General features: G+C 46.0%; 1 protein-coding gene across 4 annotated transcripts in view; it reads left to right on the top strand.

Annotated features, from left to right (window-relative positions):
• The window catches only part of LOC127616375 (ephrin type-B receptor 1-B), a 133,667-nt gene that overhangs the window by 22,005 nt on the left and 85,677 nt on the right, over positions 1 to 25,985 (top strand). For all 4 annotated transcript variants that reach the window (XM_052087935.1, XM_052087934.1, XM_052087932.1 and 1 more), the window contains exon 2: positions 19,584 to 19,648. In XM_052087935.1, the coding sequence (XP_051943895.1) occupies positions 19,584 to 19,648 (65 nt within the window). The remainder of the gene's footprint in view (positions 1 to 19,583; positions 19,649 to 25,985) is intronic.

Raw genomic sequence — 25,985 nt, forward strand, 5'->3', positions numbered from 1 at the left:
GCAGTACAATGAGGTACAAAGCTTCTGCGGCCTCTCTTCCCACTTTGTCGCTCCATCTTTCTCCTACCTCCTCTCTTGTGAGCCATTTAAAAAGGAAGGGTGTCGGCAGGGTAGATCAAAGGCGGGTGGAAGTGGAATGTTCATTGGCCCTTGACCGTTGCAGGAAATGTTGTCTATTGTGTCCTTACTTGAGGGGGGGGGGAGCAAACGAGCTGAAAGCTTCAACACAAAGGCCAATGTCTTATCATCGCGGCAGCCAAACCGTTTTTTATCATGTCTTATTTTTACCCTGCAATATTTCCTCATCATCCACTTTTAGAAACACGCGTTAGCATCTGGGCTTGAAGATCTCAGCCATTCGCCTCCCCAACAGTGCAAGGCAATCCTATTGACTTAAGTGAGTGCTGTAAGTGGCTATGTGAACTCATCAATGCTTATTGTTAATTTAAATTCTAAGTGGTCCGCTGATACTGGCGAAAAGCATTTAGTATCGATCGGCGCGGCCAAACGAATAGCGGCGCCGGTTGCTTTTTGATGGGTTTTAATCACTTTATGGTTCTGACGTTTAACTCGGTTTGTGTGAGACGAATGGTTACGTCGCAGGTTGGCTCGGATGAATTGTTTCGTGGACAGCAAACAATTTGTTTTTATTTTTGGGGGATCGGTGATTAGGGTCGTGACTGTCCATCATTTATGTATTTTTTTTCAGTCATTTTGTGATGTTGGTTTGCGACCCTGTCATGGTGTCCGAGAGACCGTTAGACAAAAAATTTTAATTTCTTCATCCTTGTGCCTCACTGTGCAGGAATGACTAATCCGCGGTGCACAATACTTTGGGATTTTACATTTAAATTATTTTTTTATGTTCATAATTTCTTGCATTTAATTTTTTTTATTTTTTTTATTTTAATGCTTTGTTCCAGGTTAGTTTTTATTTGATTTAGTATTAGTTTTAGTTTTTTGAAAAATATATATGTAGATCGTGTTTGTCAATTGCAACATTAAAAAGTCGCAATAAATATGGTGTAATAAAGCGGCAATGATTGTTTAAATAAAAACATATAAAAAACATAAAACATATAAAAAAACAATTACTACGTATAGCGTAATAAACTAAAGTGCAGTTCCCAAACGACTGTGTGACCTTCCATCTTCCGTACACCAATACTAAAATATTTTTAAAATGAACCTTGAAACCTCATGTATGAAATTAATTGACAAAGATGAAATTGAATAATTGAACATAAAATAAAGTTTCAGTTCACCATAATTGTATTTATTTATGTTTTAAAGGCACTCGTGCTTTCATCTTATTTGATTTTCAATTTTAGTTTCAGCTGTTTTCTTGGTTTCTCGGTTTTCAGTAACTTTGACCTCATTGATTTACGCTCAATCTCACAGTGACATGTGTGTCAATCACTTTTTGAAACAGGAGTTGGAAACATTCACAAAAAGATTGTTCTGTCCTTCTCATTTATTTTTTGGGGGGTTAATTTCCCCTGTTCTCCCATCGATAGTTGACGTCGACGTTTGTCCTTGCATGCAATTCCCAAAGAAGCGTAGGTGCTTGTACGTGTTTTGACTAAGCCGCTTGAGTGCTAGTGGCTGTCGTCGTACCCCCCCCCCCCCCCCCCCCTCCGAACATGCTCATTACATCTGGTTTGACAAGTAACCTTTTTCCTCTGGTGAGCGTAACATAGACCGCGGGGGTTGATGGTGGAAGGGGCGTGGCTTGGGAAAGGAAAATAGAATTGTGTGGAAAACGGGACGATTCAATGATGTTTTTCTTTCTCCTTCATTGGGATTCATCACCTCTTTGCGGCATGTGCACATGAGGGAGGGATGGGGGGGGCAGCAGCATCGAGGGAAGGGGGTGTGGGTGGGGGGGGGGTGTCAGGCGCTCACAAACCTCTGCCCTGTGTCCACATCCTGGGGAGAAGAGGTCAGGTTAAGTGCCGCCGAGGTGCGACGGGCCTGTTTTCCTTCTCTCTTGGCAACCTGCCCACGTCAACAGTGGCTCTCTTCAAAAAAGCCACTAATGCGGGGCTGGCCGCTGACAGTGTTCTGACAATGACTTACTATCTGCCAGCCGAGCCCCCCCTCCCCCCTTCAACCCAGCGCCGGCCTCGCGGAAAAACAGATCTGTGGCAAGAGCAAAGGTTAATCTAGCGGCGAGGCTCCGCCGCCGACTACCTCCATGGCCATGTGTGACTGAGAATAGGCTGGGAGGAATTAAACACTACTGCCTCAGAGAGTGTTGACAGAAGTGTGTGTGTGTGTGTGTGTGTGTGTGTGTGTCAGATAGCTTGGCTCGCATAAGTGTGGGTTTGATGGTAATAGAATGTAACGAGGGGGCCAACCAACGGCAAAGACTTTTTGTGTTCCCAATCTATTATCTTTCGGGAAGAATCGCACGAGATAAAGGTTGCTCCGCGCCATTTGCGAGATGTAAGCAAATAGTTTCAGCCAGTGTAAACACGGCGGGGAAGACTCGCCATTGCTATCTGCTTTTGTTTGCCGAATCAATTGTGCTGTCAGCGCACCATGTTTTTTTTTTTTTTTTTAACAGACCCCGACATGTATAGCTGCGATGTGACAGGCGAGGAATGCAAACACAAGGATGTTATTTAGAAACAACCACCCCTTCAGTGTTAGCGTTTGTGTATAGTTATGTGTTTCAACAATGGACTCAGGCGGAGAAGGTCAACCTGGTTTGGTGACCCCCCCGAGGAGAGAGTATTTCAACTTGTCTCCCTACCACTGTGCCACCTGTCTGTTTTGAGTTCAAACATCTCTACTGGCTAAGCCCCAGTTACACCATCACACCCTCCCACACTGCCTCTCTTCCATTCCCCTCAAATTCCCACCACCGATTTTGAGGCAAAATGCCCGCTAATGTGCAAAAAAAAAAAAGAAAATCCTGTGAGTTTTGTTTATATTTTCACAGGCAGGCAAGAGACTGTTTTATCCAGAATGTTCTGTTTGACTGCGGGAACAGCAGGTGTACAAATAGCAAAAAAAAACAACAACAAAACAAAACAAAAAAAAATGATTATGGAGCAGTTGCGTTGCCTCAGCTGATCTAGATTTTTATATTTGAAGCTGTGCGTCAGTGGTGAGTGATTTTTGTTTGCGCACAGTATCCTCCTGCTGTGTGTAAAACAAAGAACAAAGCACAGTAAAAAAAACTAAAAAAAAACAACCACAATGTGTATTTTTCTTGATTGTCCTCGTGGTGATAAATGAGAAGCTTCAAGGCGCGCTGCTGCTGGATCATCACATTCAATTAGCTGGGTGAGGCATTTCTTGTGACGCCTCGTCTGTCATCAACCTGCCCGCGTATGCGCGGCCCACGCTTCTTTTGCGCGCGACTCTTATTTGCTAATAAATGTTTGATGCGTCTGTGTGCACACCTGCCAAAACGCCTTTTGTACAGCCGTCCATGTGCCACTCGACTTCATGATTTCCTGTCTCGCCAACTTATGGGTAATATGATCACCTATGCAACTGACAGGTCAACAAGTGTACTGGCCCGTGACAGGGAGCGCTATGAACGCTTTGTTTTGTCAAACGTCAGTCACGCTGCTACTGTGTCGCTCACTGTCCAGGTTGGCAGTGGTAATGGATGCAAGCGCAATTGTCTTGCGTGCACTTGCCGGTGTCATGCCGGAGGTCAAATTAATAGGCTGTCTAGCTTGATTTCATAACATGTTGCTTTGTGTGGTTTTGTGTCATTGTATACAAACGGGGCGGCCCGGTAGTCCAGTGGTTAGCACGTCGGCTTCACAATGCAGAGGTACCGGGTTCGATTCCAGCTCCGGCCTCCCTGTGTGGAGTTTGCATGTTCTCCCCGGGCTTGCGTGGGTTTTCTCCGGGTGCTCTGGTTTCCTGCCACAGTCCAAAAACATGCATGCCAGGCTGATTGAACACTCTAAATTGTCCCTGGGTGTGAGTGTGAGTGCGAATGTTTGTCCGTTTCTGTCTGCCCTGCGATTGGCTGGCAACCGATTCAGGGTGTCCCCCGCCTACTGCCCGAAGACAGCTGGGATAGGCTCCAGCACCCCCCGCGACCCTAGTGAGGATCAAGCGGCTCGTAAGATGAATGAATGAATGTATACAAACGGTGGGAAAGATCAAACTAGTTTTTATCCCGGATTGAAGTTACTAGGACTCACGTGGGCCGTGCGGTTTTTAGCATTGTGTTGCTCAGTATCGGAGTTTGGCAGGTGTCGTTTTTTTTTTCCCTTCCCAGAATGAGTCATTATTTACACATTCAGATGCCTGCTGTTGCATATTTGATGATTTGAACTCATTCGGTTACAGACGTTTTCAAAGCATGTTACCAGCCGTTTTAGAACATTTTGACTGATCTTTCAGGACCCGCAGAATATTGCGTTCTGTCACATTCTAAACACCAAAGCCACCCAAAAAAAAAAAAAAAAAACTCTTTCACCTGCAGGATTCGATTCCAGCTCCGGCCTTCCTGTGTGGAGTTTGCATGTTCTCCCCGGGCCTGCGTGGGTTTTCTCCGGGTGCTCCGGTTTCCTCCCACATTCCAAAAATATGCATAGCAGGCTGATTGGACGCTCTAAATTGTCCCTAGTTGTGAGTGTGACTGCGAATGGTTGTTCGTTTCTGTGTGCCCTGCGATTGGCTGGCAACCGATTCAGGGTGTCCCCCGCCTACTGCCCGAAGACAGCTGGGATAGGCTCCAGCACCCCCCGCGACCCTAGTGAGGATCAAGCAGTTAGGAAGATGAATGAATGAATGAATATTCTGAATATACAAGGCCTAGATGGTCCAAAGGGGCCTGTTAATCAAAAGTCGACATCCGGCATGACAAGCTGGAAAATGATTCCGTGTCACGGCGCAGTTCCGAACCGCGACAAACTGCAACGGTAAACATTGCGTTAATAAGCACCTCAATTTCCAAAGGCCTTATCACCCAGCGCGCGTAACGAGGGGCTTGATGATTGAAGTTTTTTACATTGTCGAGCTTCACCGCGGCAACACTAACAACTGAGTCGGGGCCGACTGCCAAATACGGATTCTTTTGATGTTGTTGATAAGAGGAGAGAACCTGAAGTGCAACATCCACGTAAGTGCTGAAAAAAAAAAAAACTTACTCTGTTGTCCTTGTTTGTTTTAGCCCTCTGTCACTCAGACACCACCCAAGCAAGATTGCGCCATCCCGCCCCCTCCCAATCTCCAAAATTGAATTTCATCCCTGCTTGCCATTTCATATTTCATCTGCAACACCAAGTGGTGTTCTGTCCAAACACCCGCACGCCACTTGTCTCTCAGCCAGAAGCTATTTACACCCCCCCCCCACCCCCCACCCACCCTCTGGAAATGTGCACTCCCACACACTCGCCCCTGGACAGACACCTACTTCCTTCTAACCCACTGACACCAAATGGAGAAATTATTTAACAGCCCGGAGCGGCTTTTTACAGATGCTCGTGTTTACATGTGCGGAAGAAAATGTCAGGTCGGAGTGCGGGAGCGGTTTTAAAAGCAAAATGGCTGGCACTTGCCTAACGAGGCTCCTCGTCTCGTCTCCGGAAAGGACACCTCGCGCCCCATCAACACGTCACCTCAAGTGGCAGGGCTGGCGGGTAAAAGCCAAGACTCCTTGCCGCTTGCAGGAAGATTTTTTAACAGGGAGCGCGACCCCCGCCTTCGTGCGGATGTTCGCCCGTTGATGCGCCCGCATCAAAACAGGCGGGCAGAGCTGTTTTTTTTGACAGGATGGAAAACCGACGGTGATGTTTGTGCCCCTCCTACTCGTGTCACTGGACCATTGTGACATATTGCGCCAAAGGCTTTTTGGGCCGCAAGGCAACTTGTTAAGTGCGTGCGCTTGGTCGGGCGTGCGGCACGAGATCGAAAATACCCGCGTGTATATTGTGAACTAGCTGATGAGCCGGCCGGAGGGCGGCGAACCAGCGGAAGGCTGGTAAGGTGGGCCTTCAGCCCACAAAAGTGTTGTTGCTTGGTTCAACTTTTTGTTCATCTTCATTGCTTATCGCGAAAATAAAGAGATGTTTAGCTCTACTAAATAACTAACAATTTCATTGCAATGCTTGTGGGTAGACAACATTTTTTCGCTAATCGATCATAGCGAGCCACTGCCTGAGCGGCGCAGTGGCGGCGCGGTGAAGTAGGTACGTTTTGAAAAGGGACAGACGGAAGGACAGACCACGTGCGGGACGACGCGCAATATATATCTAGATTGACATTTCACCATCCCAGAAGAGTTGAGTGCCGCAGCGAGCGACGGCCTTGCATTCGAAGCGGCGAACGGCAAGATGAGTGACGGTAGACATCGAAGGACTCATTAAATGCCGCAACAAAAGCAAATTTGCCGGCAGGTCATTGCTTGAAATTAGATGGGCACATCAAAAGGAGGTAATTCAGACGCAAAGCTTTCAACGGAGCTGAAAGAATCGGCCTTTGTTTGCAATTCCCTGGAAATCATTCGCCGTTTTTCCATTGCAGAGTAACAAATGCACTCACAAAAGCCTTTTGCTCACCTTCTTTTCCCGAAGGTAAAAGTTATTTTCCCCCCCAACTTCATTCCCTTGCTTTTAATCTATGCTTGCTTCTCAGAAAACAACTTCACGCCACAAGATGCAAGTCGGAGGACTCATTTTTTTTTTCTTTTCCCTCGCTGCATCATACATACTCGCGAAAAGCCCTGAAGGAAAAACAAAGCCTCCCTGCAAAAATCTTCCATTTCTTCTGCTCCCCTTTTTTTGTGAAACCGATGAAGCCACGTTGGACGACAAAGCTACACGAGCAAGAACCCGGCAGAACATCTCACTCGCGAGATGACATCACACCTTCGCTCGAGCCTTTCCGAGTGCTGTCCCAGTAGTAAAGAAGCTTGGGGAAGACCGAACTTAGGCATCAATTACCTGGATGGCTCTCACCGCAATGGTCAAGGGACCTCACGGCTAAATTGAATAACGCTGGTAACAGTCTCCAAATGGCTGAGGCCTCTCACCGCCGAGACCGACGGTTGATTTCTTTTCACACCTTCATATGACTGTTAAACCGTCGTCTACGTGCCATCGATTCAGATTGTGAAAGCCTTTGCCGCGGTCCTCATGGGCGAGGGCGATAATTGGACTTGAAATTTGGCTCCTGTGGTTCCAAAAGGGGGGATGAAGGTTGTTTTTTTTCCAAGCACGGATAAGATAAAGGAAGTGCAGAACATGGCGCCTTGAAAGTTCTCCTGTCTGGGTTTCAGACGTGACTAACAACATCGCGTTAATGAGAATCGCTGCAGCTTGCTGATATTTGCGCTGACCAAACTACTTTCCATCCATCCATTTTCTGAACCGCTTGATCCTCACTAGGGTCGCGGGGGGTGCTGGAGCCTATCCCAGCCGTCTTCGGGCAGTAGGCGGGGGACAACCTGGATCAGTTGCCAGCCAATCGCAGGGCACACAGAGACGAACAACCATCCACGCTTACATTCACACCTAGGGACAATTTAGAGCGTCCAATCAGCCTGCCACGCATGTTTTTGAAATGTGGGAGGAAACCGGAGCACCCGGAGAAAACCCGCGCAGGCCCAGGGAGAACATGCAAACTCCACACAGGGAGGCCGGAGCTGGAATCGAACCCGGTACCTCTGCACTGTGAAGCCGACGTGCTAACCACTGGACTAGCGGGCCGATTGGTTTATTGCTGCTGCCCGTTTCTGGGAGAAAATCAGCTGTTGAATCCATCCGTCCGTTTTACCGTGTACTTATTCTGATTATGGGTGCGGATGAGCGACAGACGATTTCATCTGACTTTGGGTGCAAAGCAAGCTGCGCTCTGGACTGGACGGGGGGCAGTCAATTCCACGTCCTGTTTAATGACGGACGCCCATTATCTCTCACATTGACATCTTTGGAGCTAAACCGACGACAGCACCGACTTCAGGAAAAATCGGTGACTCAGTCCAGTCCCCCCCCCCCCCTCCCCGATAGTCCTTATCTGAAATAAGGCCCTGGGTGGGATGGAAGAAGCTGGATTACGTGGAGAAAACTCACACAAATTCCACACTGGAAGACCAGAAGGGAGTGATTCAAATCCCAAATCCCAGAGCTGTGAGGCAGTCTTGCCTCAGCTGTATGAAGTAATTGCCGAGAAAAAATTGTACGATAGAGATTAAAGAGCAAGTCATGTTCATTTTCATTTCCGTGGTCACATGGCTCGGACAAAAAAAAAATGGTTCAAGTTCAGAGTCACCCTCCCCGCAGATGGACTTGCACGTCGTAGCAGCCCGGGCTTGAACGGGGGCGTCGTGCGTGGGCATTTATACATTCTATCCGCACGCTCGTGCGAGTGTCTGCATTTCAGCACTTTTTTTCATGCTTTTACGCAGCTTTTATATTTTTTTTTTTTCCCTTGCGTGCCGCTCGTGTCTGCGTTTGAGTGAGATTTTTTTTTTTTTTTTTTTGGTTCTTGAGTTCATGAATATTGCCAGTGCCTCCGAACGTCGTGCGTCGAGGTAGGAGAAAAGGAGTGGAGGTGGCGTGTGAGGTTAGACAGTTTCAGTGAACGTCGGGTGCTGCTACGATCCAAACGCGTCTCTCAAGTGATTTCTGACATGACGCCGTTGCACAAAGAGAAGAATTTGTGTTTTGAAGACAGCTTGCTGGCATTGTGCATCGGGTTTTATTGCATTAGGATTTAACCGGTATGCTTACAAATGAGAAAAAAAAAATGATTTTGAGTGCAAGTTTGAGCTGTGGCATATTCATTCAGTTTGAAAAATAGCACTCTTAGAATTGAGCTAATATACAGTATGACATAGTCCGAAGTTGAGCTTGTCATAGTCCGACTTTTGACGGAATTGAAAGATCAGCAGCTTTTGTCGCTAACCTTTCCGGTGACGATAGAAAATGCTGAAATTGCAGTTTAAAAGAGTGAAGGAATTTTTTTGTTTTGTAGTATCCACATGCATTTTGTTCAGAATATAATTTTGTTCTCTCCACGCCGTCATCGACACAGATGCCACTTATTTTCGTTAGTTTTAGTTTTAGTTTTAGTTGTGACGGCTCAATCTATTTCCCATCCTTTTATCTGCTTTCTCTCCTAAATCTCTGGCGCGATGAAGGTAACTTGCAAGACAAACATTGAGCAAACTACTTGGTGCGACTTTTTTTTTCAGATATAACAATCGGGACGGAAAGGCGCTGAAAAAAAAATGTTCACGGCTAACCACACTGGCTTAATTAGAGCGGGTGGCTGTAGGGGATTATTATTGAGTGACAGCATTTTGAGCAGTCAGCACTTTTTCTTGCTCCTTAAAAAAAAAAAAAAAAGCAATGATGACTTAATTCACCCCAGATAGCCCATTAAACTATAGTTCATTCATTCATTCATTCATTCATTCATTCATCTTCCGAGCCGCTTGATCCTCACTAGGGTCGCGGGGGGTGCTGGAGCCTATCCCAGCCGTCTTCGGGCAGTAGGCGGGGGACACCCTGAATCGGTTGCCAGCCAATCGCAGGGCACACAGAGACGAACAACCATCCACGCTCACACTCACACCTAGGGACAATTTAGAGCGTCCAATCAGCCTGCCATGCATGTTTTTGGAATGTGGGAGGAAACCAGAGCACCCGGAGAAAACCCACGCAGGCCCGGGGAGAACATGCAAACTCCACACAGGGAGGCCGGAGCTGCAATCGAACCCGGTACCTCTGCATTGTAAGACGACCGTTCTAACCTGTTGCGTACCGTGCCGCCCGTGACAAAATATCTAAAATAAAAGTTGAAAAAACATTTTTTTTGTCACCTAAACAAAATCTTCCGAGCCGCTTGATCCTCACCAGGGTCGCGGGGGGTGCTGGATCCTATCCCAGCTGTCTTCGGGCAGTAGGCGGGGGACACCCTGAATCGGTTGCCAGCCAATCGCAGGGCACACAGAGACGAACAACCATCCACGCTCACATTCACACCTAGGGACAATTTTAGAGCGTCCAATCAGCCTGCCACGCATGTTTTTGGAATGTGGGAGCAAACCGGAGTACCCGGAGAAAACCCACGCAGGCCCGGGGAGAACATGCAAACTCCACACAGGGAGGCCGGAGCTGGAATTGAACCCGGTACCTCTGCTATAGTTTATACTGCTAAATGTCAACTTCACACAATCCCTCGTGCGACTTCATCAAGGTTCATTGATGTCCGGCACTCATGTCTCCAGATCAAAGACGTGTTGATGGGCCAAGATTTTTAGATGGTAGGAATTGAGAAATATTGCTTTTGGGAAAGGCAAAATCCCAACGCCACTTCAACGATGGTCCTCGGAGCATCGTGTTGCATTTCCCCAGTTTGGTGGAAGCAGGAGAGTCCTTTTTTGACACGGGCATTCTGCTCTCATGTAATAGTAATCGAGTACTTATGTTTCACATCAATACACGCACTTGTAGGCATCGACGGGGGAGTTTGTTTCTTGGCGTCATTAACGCGATCACGTTTCTGTGAGTGGGTGCGCACAGCAGTCGCAATGGGACCAGGTGGGTGTGGTTGGCTGACTGGGAATGCAGCCAAAATGTTGTCCCTGCCCCCCCCACACCCCGCAAAACGTAGCGAGAGGAGTCTCTCTCTCTCTCTCTCACTAAAAGTCATTTTGTGAGGTGAGCGCCCTTATTAAGAGTTGTAATTGCCTCATTTTGGAGCAGCAAATTGCGAGGTTTCTTGAAAGCAGACAGTCGGGCCAAGAAGTAATGACAATTGTGATGGTTGGAGGAAGCCAGCAACATTTTATTTTTATTTTTTTTCAGCTGCTGTTTGCCAAGGCGCGGAGTCTCCTCTCCTTACTGCGAGGTTTAATATTGGAGTCATCAGCTGTTGTATGTAGCTTTTGCTCTTGCACTGAAATAGGTTGAATGATTTTTTTTATTTCATAAAGATGATACATACAGGGCGGCCCGGTAGTCCAGTGGTTAGCACGTCGGCTTCACAGTGCAGAGGTACCGAGTTCGATTCCAGCTCCGGCCTCCCTGTGTGGAGTTTGCATGTTCTCCCCGGGCCTGCGTGGGTTTTCTCCGGGTGCTCCGGTTTCCTCCCACATTCCAAAAATATGCATGGAAGGCTGATTGAACACTCTAGATTGTCCCTAGGTGTGAGCGTGGATGGTTGTTCGTCTATGTGTGCCCTCCGATTGGCTGGCAACCGATTCAGGGCCTACTGCCCGGTGACGGCTGGGATGGGCTCCTGCACCCCCCGCGACCCTAGTGAATGATACATACAGCTATACATTTCAGCGAGCGTTCAGTTTAGGACCACCACCCTGAACGGGAACAAGCACTGAGCAAAGAGACTTTGTTTGAACCAGGACTCGGACCTGACTTTACTAGTTGGGTAAAGACGGTTGAAATTTGCCCCGTCAAAAAAAAAAACATTCATCTTCCGAGCCGCCTGATCCTCACTAGGGTCGCGGGGGGTGAATCGGTTGCCAGCCAATCGCAGGGCACACAGAAACAAACAACCATTCACACTCACACCTAGGGACAATTTAGAGTGTTCAATCAGCCTGCCACGCATGTTTTTGGAATGTGGGAGGAAACCGGAGCACCCGGAGAAAACCCACGCAGGCCTGGGGAGAACATGCAAACTCCACACAGGAAGGCCGGAGCTGGAATTGAACCCGGTACCTCTGCACTGTGAAGCCCACGTGCTAACCACTGGACTACCGGGCCGCTAAAAAAAAAAAACTAAAGCTGAAAATGATGTGACCGTCCCCCCCGAATTTTGATCACATGATCAGGATTGACACTTACCGTCAATAGGCAGGACGTGACTAAGCAATGGACAGCGGTGATGAACTCACAACTGGTTCCTTTGTAATATTATGCATGCGCCTTGAATCCCCGCATAAAAACTGCTCTTATTTCTACGAGTACTCACAACGATGTTTCGTTTAACATTTGCCCAGCAGGATATTGCGTGTTTGTTAGCACTCGAGCGCAGCGCAAGCCTTGAGCTGCTTGCGAAAACAGTACGTGTGCCCACGTTTCAGACAATGTGTGTGGCCATATGCGAACACTCGCACGCTGTGTATATGTTCTGTTCTATAGCAAGGGGGAAGGGAAATAAACAACATCGTCCTGCAATAAGGCGCATGATTTTCTAACTGCTGACTTCACGTGCCAAACATTACACAGAAGGCAATCATAGTTTGGGATTTTGCCGTTTTTGAATTCGTTCTTTTTCCGGTTAGCATTTAACCAGCATTAATGGCAGATTAAAAAAAATAGATAAGAAAAAATAACGGAAGCCTGAAAACTATAAACAACATGCATTGAAAAGGAGAAAAATGACACCGGGATTAAGAGGAGAAAAGGTTGGATGAATGAAAGTGCGAGGGAGGGAGAAGGAGAGGGTGAAGGTAAAGGGAACGCCAGAGGGGTGGGCGTTGTGGATACGATGAATTAAAAATGACACTCCCCGGCTGCCTGCTTTCCAAAGATCACTCCTTCTGCTAATGTAATGTTAATGAATGCAAATGACGTGCCTCGCCGTCTCCCTTGACCAGGCCAGGGACGAAAAAGAAAGACGCGCAGATGAGGCGCTGTCGTGCTTGTGTCCTGTTTTGGTGGTTTTCAATAGCCGCACGAGTGATTGACCGCTCCAAAAGGAATCAGACGAGCTTGTTATCAGTGCTGGCCATGTAACACAAATGTCAGGTGAATCAAACGGCTGACTTGAGTCATACAAGCGAACACACATCATTCTCGACGGTGCTTCAGCTAGGGATGGGAATGAAAGATTAACTCCTGATACAGTATGATCACATTTTAAGATGATATCATAATGAGTAGCCGTGCTTCCGCGCGAGGACTGGAAATTTACCAGTTTGTCGCCGCGCTTTTGCGCCCAAAGAATAGGTCAGGCAGCCGTGATAATGATAGCTTCTAAAGGGCCAACTTCAAATTAAAAGTAAGATGCCGATATCCGCAACAACCGTCGCGGTGGATGGCTTCACTCGGCTGTCTCCCTGCTAACGGCTACATTCGCGGGGTACAGCGGTTGAACGTGTGCCGCCGGCGAGACCGTTATCGCCTTGTTGTTGTGTCGCGGCTTTAACGGTTTGTCAAAATACGACCTTGTGCGAATGGCGGTGCGTGACGCGAAATAGAGTGGATGGCAGCGCCGGAGAAGTGCGCTCAGATCGCTAGTTAGCTGATCACAGGGTAGCGGTTTGCTGTATTGGAAGAAAATCGTCCATGTTATGCTCCATGGCGTCTTTTTAACTGATGTTTCACTTGCACATAAAATCATTCATTCCGAGTTTCATAAAATTGTACTCAACCATATTTCACTTTTGTATACGCTAATATTAGCAGATTAGCCGTCACCAGCTCAAAACATCCACATAGAGTGGATGGCGGGGCCGGAGAAGTGCGCTCAGATAGCTAGTTAGCTGATCACAGGGTAGCGGTTTGCTGTATTGGAAGAAAATCGTCCATGTTACGCTCCATGGCGTCTTTTTAACTGATGTTTCACTTGCGCATAAAATCGTTCATTCCGAGTTTCATGAAAATGTACTCAACCATATTTCACTTTTGTATACGCTAATATTAGCAGATTAGCCGTCACCAGCTCAAAACATTATCTGAGGTTGTCAGCACAAAAACAACCACTTGATGACATAATAAAACATATTTATTGGCTGTTTCAATACGGCATTGATTTCTGATGGTCACGGTCAACATTGTTTCGTGACAACGCAACATTTCGCTAAATTGATATTTTGGTCACATAAATGTTTATTATCCTTCGGGACATTTTCTGTTCATACATCTGTGGCCACGTGGTGAGATGATCCACTGGAAGAATGTCACCTTGGTATGATGAAATTATTTACTAATTTCATCAGTCTCTGACGATCTTGCATGTATATTAATTTTCATAACATCTGCCACCAATCTCTCGGCACCTCGCTTGTCGTCTTTCTTCCTTTTTTTTGCTTTTATCTTTTTGTCTGTGGCCCTTCTACCTGTTCAAAGGATCATTTTTCACACCGCCGCAGCCAGCGAGCCCCGAGCAGTTACAATACGTGCGTCCGTGTGCCATCACTTGTTCTCTCGGAGGATGGCAGATTACTTTCTGTTCAATTTTCAAATCAGCCACATTGTCATCGTCGTCTTCAGGGGTAGGGGGGGGGACGTGAAAGTAACATATTTCTCTGATGTATTTCTGTTGCTTGTCCTGAATCTTCTATTTAAAGGCTTCAGGATGAGTGACACAGCCTCAGCGTTAGCAATAAATGAAATAAGTGTTGCGGGGATTCTGTCGAACACTCGCTCAGAAACGAGAACTATCACCTGTTTTATTCACCATGAACCAGCTCTCAAACATGATACCTTAATAAAACGAGGAACTATATTTGGAAAGACGGCTCAATATGGACGCTGTACTTCTACTTATTTCTTTTTTAATACAACAATATACGTCTGACATATAGTGCTTGACCACAACGCTAACGTTAATGCATTCATGCTAATATGATGTCACAATGTAGCTAGCGGTTTGACAGATTTACAGCTCTGGCTTCTCCAGTAATCGCGCCAATTTTAAGGTTTAATCTCACAGGAAATCCGTTTTTGTAATGTTTAAGGTTCACCAGGCTGGCCTCTGAGAAATGACGACTAGAGAAACGGCTCGGGTAGGCCGGCGTCTCGGGCGAGCTAGCTGTCTTTCGTGCCTCTTTCCCAGATACCCTGGTTGGGCTTCCACCTGACTACTCGGAGAAAGTTGACATTGTGTTCAGTCTGCACGGGTGGTACTCGGTGGCGTCTGAATTTTCGACTTCGCGAACCCATTTGTTTTCTTGGATTGGGCGCGGCTAGCGTTTCCAGAGCAGAAATTAGCAGGAATGCTAATGGCCTAAAACACCACTTTGGGGGGCTGGTTTTGGCGATTAATTAGCATTTTAGCATGGCTAAGAGTTCCAAAAAGTTGATTTTTGTTCGATATTGATCCTTTAAGGTGCTTTAATGTGCCAGTGTACTGTATATCAAATTGATCATGGTGTTTTTCAAAGTTTTGATTTAGCGACGAGAGCATCTCTCAGGTTTTGGATGGGGGGTTGTTGTTGTCCTGTGCTTCTTCTTTAGACCATAAACCGGTTGCGACTTAATGTACTAAGAAAGTACCGCGCTCTATTTTGCTGATTATGTTGCAACACAATTAATCAGCAAATAATTTGTCAAATGAATTGATTTGCCTAAACCGCCTTTTTAATTGTAATACTGTTTGCCAAGTGCTGCCAGAAATGCTCTCCGCCACCTTTTTTTTTTCCAATTTAGAAAATCCCCTTGAGTGGTTGGCTGATTAGTTTTGGGAGACGCAGCAGCTTTCAGTCATGCATGTTGGCCACTTTGTTTTCAGCCTTAGTATTAAGATGCCAGGCTCAGCACACTAAGCCACCACGGGGCTTCATCACCGTTAAGTGCTCATTTCAGGCCTGCTGAATTCTCCCTTTATATTTCACCATTTTCTCTCTCTCTCTCCCTCTCTCCCCATCTTTATCGTCCCATCTTGACTCCACATCTAAGAAAGGATACATCCCTTCGGAAATGTCTATCCTCAAGGCCCCAAAGATCTTATTTCAGTTTGTTGCGCCAATCACAAAGCGAGGGTCCTCTAAGCTTAGCGTTCAGCAGCTGGACATGATTGTCTCATTGAATTGCAAAGTGTGCCAACATCCTTGACGGCCGGGAAGCGGGGGGAGGTGGTGGAGGGGGAAGGGGTGGGAGCATGATTCTGGGGGTACGTGGTAAAGCATAGATGAATGGAAAAGATGTGTTCTGGGATGAGAAGGGAAATCTGCGGAGAATTTGTCCGCTTTATTGACTGAAGAGCCTTCAGAGGAGGCGCTTTCAGCATATGTTCTATCGACCGGCAGCCGTGCAATCATGCATCCAAGGCCGCGAGGCCTTGAATTACACAACCGCGTTACCGTTCACATTTGCAAACCATACATGGAAGCTCAAAGAGTGCCAACCAGTGCGACCATCTCCTCCCGCCGCTCTGGTTTCAGGTCCGAGTGTTTTTTTTTTTTCCATGTCTAATCATGTGATGAATCACGCGCCTGCTTGCTGACGTGTAATTGTGCAAAGAGAGCACTGCCTTATCGATCGCTACCACAGGGTCCCCATCAATGTTTAATGCAGTCTCCCTCGCTCTATCATCTACCCCACCACCACCCACACCTCCCTCCCTTCTCTGCACTCATAGAACGAGACCGCGATTTGCTATTGATCCATCAAGAGTCCCTAATGAGGAATATCTGTGCCGTCTCAGGTTAGATGCATCGGGTCCTGGGTTCGGTCTTGATCGCACGTGGTTCCCGGTGTTTTTGACAAGCAAAACCACATCCGTCACATGATTTGCACAACTAATATTCCGCTAACATCTCCGCAGTACGTGCTGCAGCCTTGCAACTGCTCAAATCCATCAAAAGATGACGAGTCCGACACCTACAAGCTATTGTTTTCCGATAGATTTATGACCCGTGGTTGTGCAGCCAGCCTTAAGCTTTCTTTATCCATACTTTTCACGCTATATGAACTTTTTTTGTTTTTCCCCACCTGGCGGTTTTGAATTGAATGTGGCTTGCTGACACAGCAAAATGCGGGATTGCGGTGCTGCCCTTGAAACGTGAGGGGTCGCAGTTTATGTTTCACTCATCTTGGAAATGATTAGTGTGAGAATGTGAGCTAATTTTGGCTGCCTCGTACATCTGACTGAATATACGTGACATGTTGAGGAATGGAGGAACTGATTGACTCAATCAGCCAGCCCGTGATGGTTTCATCCAATTGCTTCGAGACATGATTGAACAACGGTTCTTTGCAAACAAGGGGACGCAGATTCTTAGCGACTAATCACTCGGCGACCGATTTTATTGCCCATCAACTGTCAACCAACTGTGATTACATCCACGTATTCGGGCCGACGGAGAACGTCATAGACAGGCTCATATAAAAGAAAGTAAATAGGATTGTGACTGTCATCAGATGATTTATTGTTTCGACAATGTCTCACAAATGATATGACCTATTTTCTATGAATGCTTTTAAAATATACCCGACTTTGAAATCCGCTCATAATTAAAAGCCCACAAGACGGTGAGAAGCGCTTGGGAAGGACATTGTCCAGATTTTAAAGGCCAGTCGTCAGGTGTAAGAGCTCCGCCTCATCGCTAATAACCACTTAGCAGACTCCATTTCCTCTCCTTCTGGTGTCAAAGGCAGACATTTGGTCACGAGACTCAGTTCATCGACCGTTTCCATGAGCGTTTGACCCTTTTGTCTGCACCTTTAACCACCATCCGGTGCTTTCCCTCCTCTGCCATCCGCCTCCAAAAGGAAATGGAGGATGGCCTTAGCAAGAGCCCGTTTGATTTGACTAAATCTCTTGTGATTTCCCCGGAGAATGTGGTTGGCAGGCCTGCGCTACATTGGCCCGTATGACGCTCGGAGGCTCCTACCTCCCCAGCTGACAGCAAGTCTGCAGCTAGGCATGGCAGCGTTGGGGCTGTGTGGCAACAAGACAAGGCGATGCTCATCTTAAGGAAATTGGGGGATGGAAGCTCGGCGTGAAGAAGGCTGTCGCCAAGGACGCGTATTGAAAAGTGTTCTCCGAGTTGAATTTAGTTAGTGAACGTGCGCCAGTGCGTGCATTTGTGTGGCACGGAATTAGCTCGGGCTAATTGGTTTCATGTCTGAAGACAGCCTCTCCTAGTAAGTGGCGATGGAGCGTGCCGGTTGCTATAGCTGTTTCACTTGCTTTTATTTATTTATTTTTGCCCCCCCCAAAAAAAAACAGTTCACTTGATGTAAGGATGACAGGCTTCAAAAGCTCCATTTGGTACGATTTCCACATCGCTTTGAGTGCGGCGTATCTTTAAAACAAGGCGACATCTGCGGGGGCACGCTTCCTGGAGTGGAAGAAGGTAAAAAAAAAAAAAGGTGGGCGCTAAAGGGCCTGGAACGTCTCCTTCAAAGAGAGGCTGAGAGTCTGCAGCTTGCAATTCATCTCCCTCATCAATAACACGTGTGGGTGGTGCTAGCCAACTGTTTGCTGTGCTAAATGGATCGCGTCCAAGTCAGCAACACGCTAACATCCTGCGGATGATTGCCTTGAAATTCCTTTTCACCTATTTGTCTCCAAATACAACAAATTACATGAGGGGGGCGGGGGGGGGGGGGGTAGGTTGTGGAAAAAGAAAAAGTCAAATATATCCTGGTTGACTTAAAAAATTGGAAGCTATGGCCCAGAAAAGACGAAGCTAAATTATGACTCCATAAATCACGTTACAAAGGCCAACATGTCCATCACTTTAAATATGTGAGTGAACGATCCAGAGAGGGTTGTGAATTACTCTTTTTTTTTGGGGGGGGGGGGTGCTCACATTGCCAAAAGAGCAGACATTAATCAATACTGAGACAGTAAATGTCTCCTGTGACTTGCAAGACTGATTTATCTACTATGTGTCACAGGGGAGCGATTCAGAAGGGAAGCTACAGTTTATAACTTTTAGTGCAATTTTACACCGGTTAAATTTTCTCTCCTCAGGGTGTGTTGCAACTCACAGAAAAGACATCCTTCCTTTCTCATTAAAAAAAAATGAAACCCTTTTTTTGGTGGCTCTTTGGGGATGGGGGTCGGTCTCTTCCTGTAATTGTGACACACAGACGACGAACAATAACGATGCCCGAAAAACATACCTCAGGTGTATTCCTCTACAGCCTTGGTATTTCAAATGCCTGCGCAGAGACGAACAGAAATGAACTCAAAAATAGAAAGTCAGGAAGATCTCGGAAAATGACGCAGTTGGGAATTTCTGTTCTTCAAAAGATCACCTGGGAAAAGTCCTGATTGCCGGCTATATTTGTTGTACTTCATTCAAAAGGATTTTGATGGCTTTGACGGTGCCGTTCTAAAGCTTGTCGTTTTCAAATTCCTTGCACTAAAGCACTGGTGTCAAACTCAAGGCCCGGGGGCCAGATCTGGCCCGCCACATCATTTTCTGCGGCCCGCGAAAGCAGCTCAAACATGTCAACATCCTTCTAAAATGTCTACCACAATTTTAAATTCTCATACTTCATAAATAAGAGATATGTTCTAAGCTTTCTCTTGTGAACAAAACCATCATTACAGTAACTTAAACAACAGGTCAATAAACTGTTATTCTTGACTTCTTTATACGTCATAAAAGCCCTCCAAGGCAAACTGGAACTAAAATCAGGTCTGAGTTTGACACCCGTCCTCTAAAGCCTTCCTCAAACCGATCCCTGAGTTTAGAGGCATGACTCGGGACTAAGATTCAAAGCAATGTTCGGGTGTGTAGCCCAGTCACACGTCTTCAGTCAAATCTGCACGGCGGGTCTTGAACCTACGAGATGGATGAATCGCTCTGAGGCATCAGCCTGTTGTGGTTCATGAATGATCGTGTCAAGTGATCACTGAGGCCGGAATGCAGTTCATCTCAGTCGAATGATATTTTGAAATGCTTATTTACGCTAACTCCTCACCACAACCTTATGTTTCTCTCCTCGCTGCAGAAACTGTGATGGACACTCGAGTGGCCACAGCTGAACTAGGCTGGACCGCATATCCTAACTCTGGGGTGAGTCCATAATTGTTTGTTTGTTTGTTTCTTTTCCCACCTTTTCATTTTGGACAATATGTGATTGAGGAACTTGCAACAGTGCCCCATGCAAATTCACAGGCTGTCAGGCAAATAGACCGCAAGAATGGCACAGGTGAGACTTTAGACAAAAGTAGTCTTCTGCATCGCTCGATCATATAATGGGTATTATTTTCCCGTATCCCGGTTCATAATGACTTAATGACATAGTGTGTCCCGCAAAAGACCCGGAACACTGCACCTAACTCCCAGAAAATGGGTACTGTAATGACACTGTAATCACACGTTTATGCAGGGAAGTGGAGGTATTAAGGTGAAAGTGAGTGAGGAGAGCTAAAAGGATGGAAAAACAGCTTTTCTTCAGACTCGGAGGGAACTACTTTCAACTTGTGCATTTCAGGCACATGAAAGATGTGGGAATTAAGTCGCAAGTGCCGAGTCCTCGGGAAAATGTCATATTTCTTCTGTGTTTATTAAAAAGACTGGCGGTATCAGAAATGTGATGGCACGATTACACTAATTCATCGACAGAAAATGTTAAGGTCTCGTTCCAGCTACTCTGATTCAATAACGCAATGATATGCTTCACAGCCCAGGTTGAGAATTGCATATTATCAAAGACGGCAGCCAAATAGTTGTTTCCTTTTCCCTGCTCTTTAGGTCTTTATGAAGCATTTTACACGGGTATTAAATAAGCCTTTGTGGCTCTTAAACAAAACTGTGGCCTGGTTAAATGTTGGGGAGCAAGTACCTTTTCCAACGCATTACCTGATTCGTCACTTCAAAACTCTGCATTAGCGCCCCCTACATACATATACTCATTTTCCCCCCTCATTACTTTTATTTTATTTTGTTACTATTTAATACGAATTTATGTTGACTGAAAGTTTTTCATTAATATGATACAACCTCCCCCCAAATTCTATAATTTGTTTTTAATAGGAAAAATATCACACTATAATATTCAACTTCATAAAAGCATACAGTAATGCCATAATTAATTAAAATTTTAATAATGACAATGCTTTTTCCCCCTCATTTTTGGCTTCAACTCAATAAATTTGTGCTCCTCCTTCTGGTGTGTGCGCATGGGCCACCGGGGGGCAGTATGACAAAACAAACAGATATACAGTAAATGAACTATCAACACACGTGTGGCGATCTGCGCTCCCATTGGACAGCGACCTGCGGCTGCATTTTTTTGCTCTGCACGTATGTGCCGTGACTCGAGCTGCCAAATAATTTTGGGTGTAAAAAAACATCTTATTCAACACAGGTTTTTGCGACATTGGAACAGCTTTGGCAAATGCGTGCAATAAACCGGCAGCGGCATGGCTAAACAAAAGACCTGGGCTAGTATTCCCTCCGATGCTACGGCTATCTTTCTATCAAGACCGTTGTTTTCAGGCAGCCTACAGACGAACAAAGCCTCTTGTCCGTGTCGAGCATCGTTATTAAGCTGCAGACTTGTTGCGAGCCTTCAGACGAGTAGAGACCTGCCGTAAGGGGAATAACTCATACCGCTTACTGGTTGAACCCGCCTTGCTACGCTGCCGTCTTGCCTTTCTTGGAAAGCTGTGGCGTAAAGGCCCCCCGACTCACGTACTCGCATGAAAAGAGTTAAGATTAAGATTAAGAAAACCTTTATTAGTCTCGCAATGGAGAAATTCCAGATTCACAGCAGCAAAGTTATGAAAGGAAAAAGTAGAACAACAAAAAAATAGGAGCTGCTGGAAAGGCAGCCACTCTCACGGCGCCATTTTGAAGTCAAAATAACAAAAATAACACAAGACAACACATAGGACAGAGACAGTCGTGCAATCTTCACCACTTTTCTGCATACACTTTGTTGTCTGAAGCAGTTATAGATGAAAGAGGAGAGGATCAAAGTGTCCTTTCACCAGTGGATCAGAGACATCATGCTGAAAATGTGCACACGTCTGCTACAAGCAAAGTTTTGAAAGCAAACACGAAGCTGTAGCGTCCATTGACGAAAGACATTAGTTCACTTCTCCTGTCCCACATAATCCGCTTCAAACTCCAAGCCGCGACTCCCAGCTCCAAATCCGCATCGGCACTCCGCGCCAACGCTCCTTTCTTCTCATCGTCGGCTCCTCAAGACTTCCATCCATCCGGTTACCCATCATCCGTAGTCTGAAATACTCCGATGACACGTTGTTTGAAAGAACAACGCGGTGCCAGATGATGTCACACTGCATTGCTGTCAAACTTGAGTCACAATGGCCATTGTTTGGTTATCAGCCCTTCAAGAGCTTTGAAAGCTTTTTCCACATCCCTGGATTCACTTCACCTTTCATAATTGATGAGGGGGGGGGATTTTTCTTATTTTCCAAATTGCGCAAGTAGCATTATACTCTAGTTGCACTGATGTAAACACATGGACACAAACATATAAGTGCACATCAGCATGCAGTTACACACTTGGGTACTCGCATCTGCCAGACAGCTTATGAGGCAAACAGATGTGTACAGTCAACAACGCGACGACCTTTCCTTCCATTCTAATGAGCATGCTGGCTTTGTCCTTTCTTGCACTTTCTTCTCCGTCCGCATGGACTTTTCCCTTTTGTTTCTGCCTTTCCCCTCTCGCACTGCTCTTCAACACCCACCGCATGAATAAAATATTGAGTGCCAGAAAGGCAAACGCCCTCCAACGGTGCGACGACGTGAAAGAGCAGACGGCGAAAGAAAAAGTCACATCTTGGAGTCTCTTTAAAACCCCATTTTATAGACTTTTGGTGTCAGCGTGGCCTGTTGATTAATAATGGAGTTTTCTGGAGGCCGTTTGAAAGGGGGGCACGGTTTTCAAGATCAGATAAGGAAGCGCTGAAAGCAAGCGCAATGTCAATGAGTAGACGGTGTAACTCTCAACTCCACTTGCGGGGCGTACCGTCTTCTTATACTCCTCTACTGATTTGAGTCGAATACCGGATTATTCAAAACGGCATCTTTTAAGAACACATTCATAAGTTTCTAATATGCATTTGAGAGACAAAACAGGAACGGAATGACCACCATTTGCATGTTTGAACGCAGCCTCCTGGTTCGTGGAGGTTGATGTGATGACATGTTGGCACATTTTCACGCTATTGTTATGCTGGTGACCAATATTATCAGTTATCAGTATGATCACAATATTGGTCAGTGAAATGCAAACTAAAAAGTTTTGCATTTCCTTTCCTTCTGTGGATTGCTTTTTTTTTTCTGTTGCACCAACTAGGACTCTCAGAGAAGCTAAATGCAATATTAACGGTAATTTGACTAGCAAGAGTACTCACCATTTTGGAAAAAAAAACAAACATTATTAAGAACAACAAAATACGAATTTGTTCGCAGGCTACTTCCTGGTTCACAGAAATGTGTGCAAATTAGCACGAAATGAAAGATATGTTTGTGACTTAAAAGAAATAATCCTCTTTTTGCCAATGTGACTTGTGTGACTGTATGTAATTTTTTTTTGTCTTAATGATTCCCATCAAATTTGGCGGTCTGAAAAAAATATATTATCAGACAGAATAATTTATTTGCTTTGCCCCCTGTCAATGATTGGTCGGTATTTTTCTTTTTATAGTACACCGCTTTGAGTTACTTTCAATGACATTTTCAATGGTACTTACTTTTCAGTGCGAGAGAAAGAAGCAGCAAGATTCAATATGCTTGAGGGAGCCGGGCCAAAGATGAATGCGTTTTCAGCACTCCAGGCATTGCAATTTTCACATGGGAGGAAAAAAAAAGAAAAACTGCCTAACGTAAGTTAAGTAGACATAAACAAGAAACGGGCTGGTAATAGTACAAATGTATTTGGAAGACTGCTATAGAGAAAAGATCAGAGCTTTTATTGGCTACGAAGAGATTTTGTATTCAGGGCACTTTAACTCGCAGCGATGTCAACGCTCTTCTATCTGCATGGAGCACACTCTCACTGGAGATACTTGAGAAGAAAGCGCAAAAGCGTTCCGTGAAAGCAAAGCAAAGAAACCAGACGAAAATAAAAAAAGCGACTTGGCCTTCTGACAAGCAAACAAGCCAAAAAGCAAGTTCGTCATCTGCATCTTTTTTTTTTTCACGCCCAACGCATCATCCTCGAATGGTTTAAATAAAAGTAGGAAGCGGCTAAAATTGCTTTCATCCGGAAGGAGATAGACGGGATTAGGGGGAGTGTGGAGTGAAAGGGGGGGGGGGGTATGAGTGGGCGAGAGAAGGAAAAAGGAGGGAGGGGGAGTGCTGAAGATCAATTTTGCGTGAACACTTGCGGCAGCCCTGCAGACGCTTAGCCGTTGATGTGTGTGTGTGTGTGCGGACGTAAGGCGGGGTTAACTGATGTGACTCAACGGGTCGCAGCCGCAGTCGGGCTTTTGGGACGGGGGCTGGCGTAAGGAGGGTGTGGGGGGGGGGCAGGGTCAAAGGGTTGGCAGCGGCTGCTCCGATGGAGGCGGAGGTTGCTTTCAGGCGTGTCCAGACCGGGGCCAGTTTTTGTGCTCGTTAGGGCACCCCCCCCCCCCCTCGGCGGAGTGCGATAAAGAGACAACCCAAGTGAGCAGCTCGATGGGCGCCGAGGATAAACTCGGGGGGGCAGAAAATAAAAGCCAAACGAGAGCGTGCGTTGGAAAGATAAGTCGGACATTTTTGGAACGCGCTTGCTCGGAGCAGGTAAATAAGAACAGGTGGAGTGCAGGGTGGGGGGGGGGGCCACATCTGCTGTTCTTGGCACGTTTACTATTATTCATGCTCTTTTGCATGTGCCCACATGTGGTTGCTTGCCTGCATCTGCCCTGGAGGGGCGCACGACTCTCGCAGCTCTTTGCAGCGTTCCGGCCAAGCTCCTGCGGGTTTTAACTGGACAGGTGTGTGCACTTCCTGCAGCCCACTGAGAGCTCCGCAACAGCTAGCTCACCATCTGCTGACCATACTCAATACACCTCAATTATTCATCCACTGACAGACTGCGGTTTAAAAAAAAAAAGAAGCACAGATGAGGCATAAAGAATAGGAGGATTGGAAATACTGTATCCAGGGAGGAATAGAGAAGCTTGATGAGGGAGACACAGCGGGGGGGGGCTTGAGATACAAGTGACACGATTTTTTTTCCCAGGCAGGTTTTTTTTTTCTTCTTCCAGATACGAGCAAAAATTGGAGATGCGAGGGCTGTCTGGTGACAGTGAACTCAACTCACTAAACAAGCAGCAGCTGGGTGAATAATTCTTCCAAAAAATATATATAATATAATATAACATGCGGCCCGGTGGTCCAGTGGTTAGCACGTGGGCTTCACAGTGCAGAGGTACCGGGTTCGATTCCAGCTCCGGCCTCCCTTTGTGGAGTTTGCATGTTCTCCCCGGGCCTGCGTGGGTTTTCTCCGGGTGCTCCGGTTTCCTCCCACATTCCAAAAACATGCATGGCAGGCTGATTGGACGCTCTAAATTGTCCCTAGGTGTGAGTGTGAGCGTGGATGGTTGTTCGTCTATGTGTGCCCTGCGATTGGCTGGCAACCGATTCCGGGTGTCCCTCGCCTACTGCCCGGAGACGGCTGGGATAGGCTCCAGCACCCCCCGTGGCCCTCGTGAGGATCAAGCGGTTAGGAAGATGAATGAATGAATGAATAATATAACATAATATAATAATACAACTTAACTAGAGTCTGACCTATATGTAGGTTTGTTTTCTTTTTTTTTTGCTGATGCTAATCCCAATATTTGACACAGAAATTCCGATAACCGACAATTCCGATAATTGACGGATTCATTGAAAAAGAAACGTAATTTTTTTTTTAGTCCTTTAACACTGAAAATAATGAATCCTTTTGTATTTGTTTAACCTTTTGAGTCAGAAAATTGACCAAAAAATTTTGAGATTTAGGAGGGCATTTTTACATGTTATCTTTGTGGTTATATATTTTTAAATCACCCGGTGAATAAATCGGTTCGGCTCTTGCCTTAATTCGAATACATTTGCAATGCGAGTGATTGTAATTATCATGCATCAATTCTTTTAGAATCTTTACAAGTCACATACGTGGGATACATAAATGACATCGTCAGGAAAAAAAAAAAAGCAAAAAAGCACGACATGCTGATGACAAGCCATGTGCGTTTCGTGACGCTGTTCTTTGAATGAAATATTAGCCTCCGTCATCGTGGCGACATGACGCGCACGCCGTCAAACTGCTGTACAGTACTTTTGATCAAGACACCAAACTTCAGACCGTCACACATCTTCAGCTCTTCGGGGATACGCTCAAGTTAAAAGGAAATTGAACGTGAGCACGCGCGCGTTCACACAAATATCACCCCGTCGT

Source organism: Hippocampus zosterae, chromosome 15, assembly GCF_025434085.1.
Source record: "Hippocampus zosterae strain Florida chromosome 15, ASM2543408v3, whole genome shotgun sequence".
In the NCBI taxonomy this organism is placed as follows: Eukaryota; Metazoa; Chordata; class Actinopteri; order Syngnathiformes; family Syngnathidae; genus Hippocampus; species Hippocampus zosterae.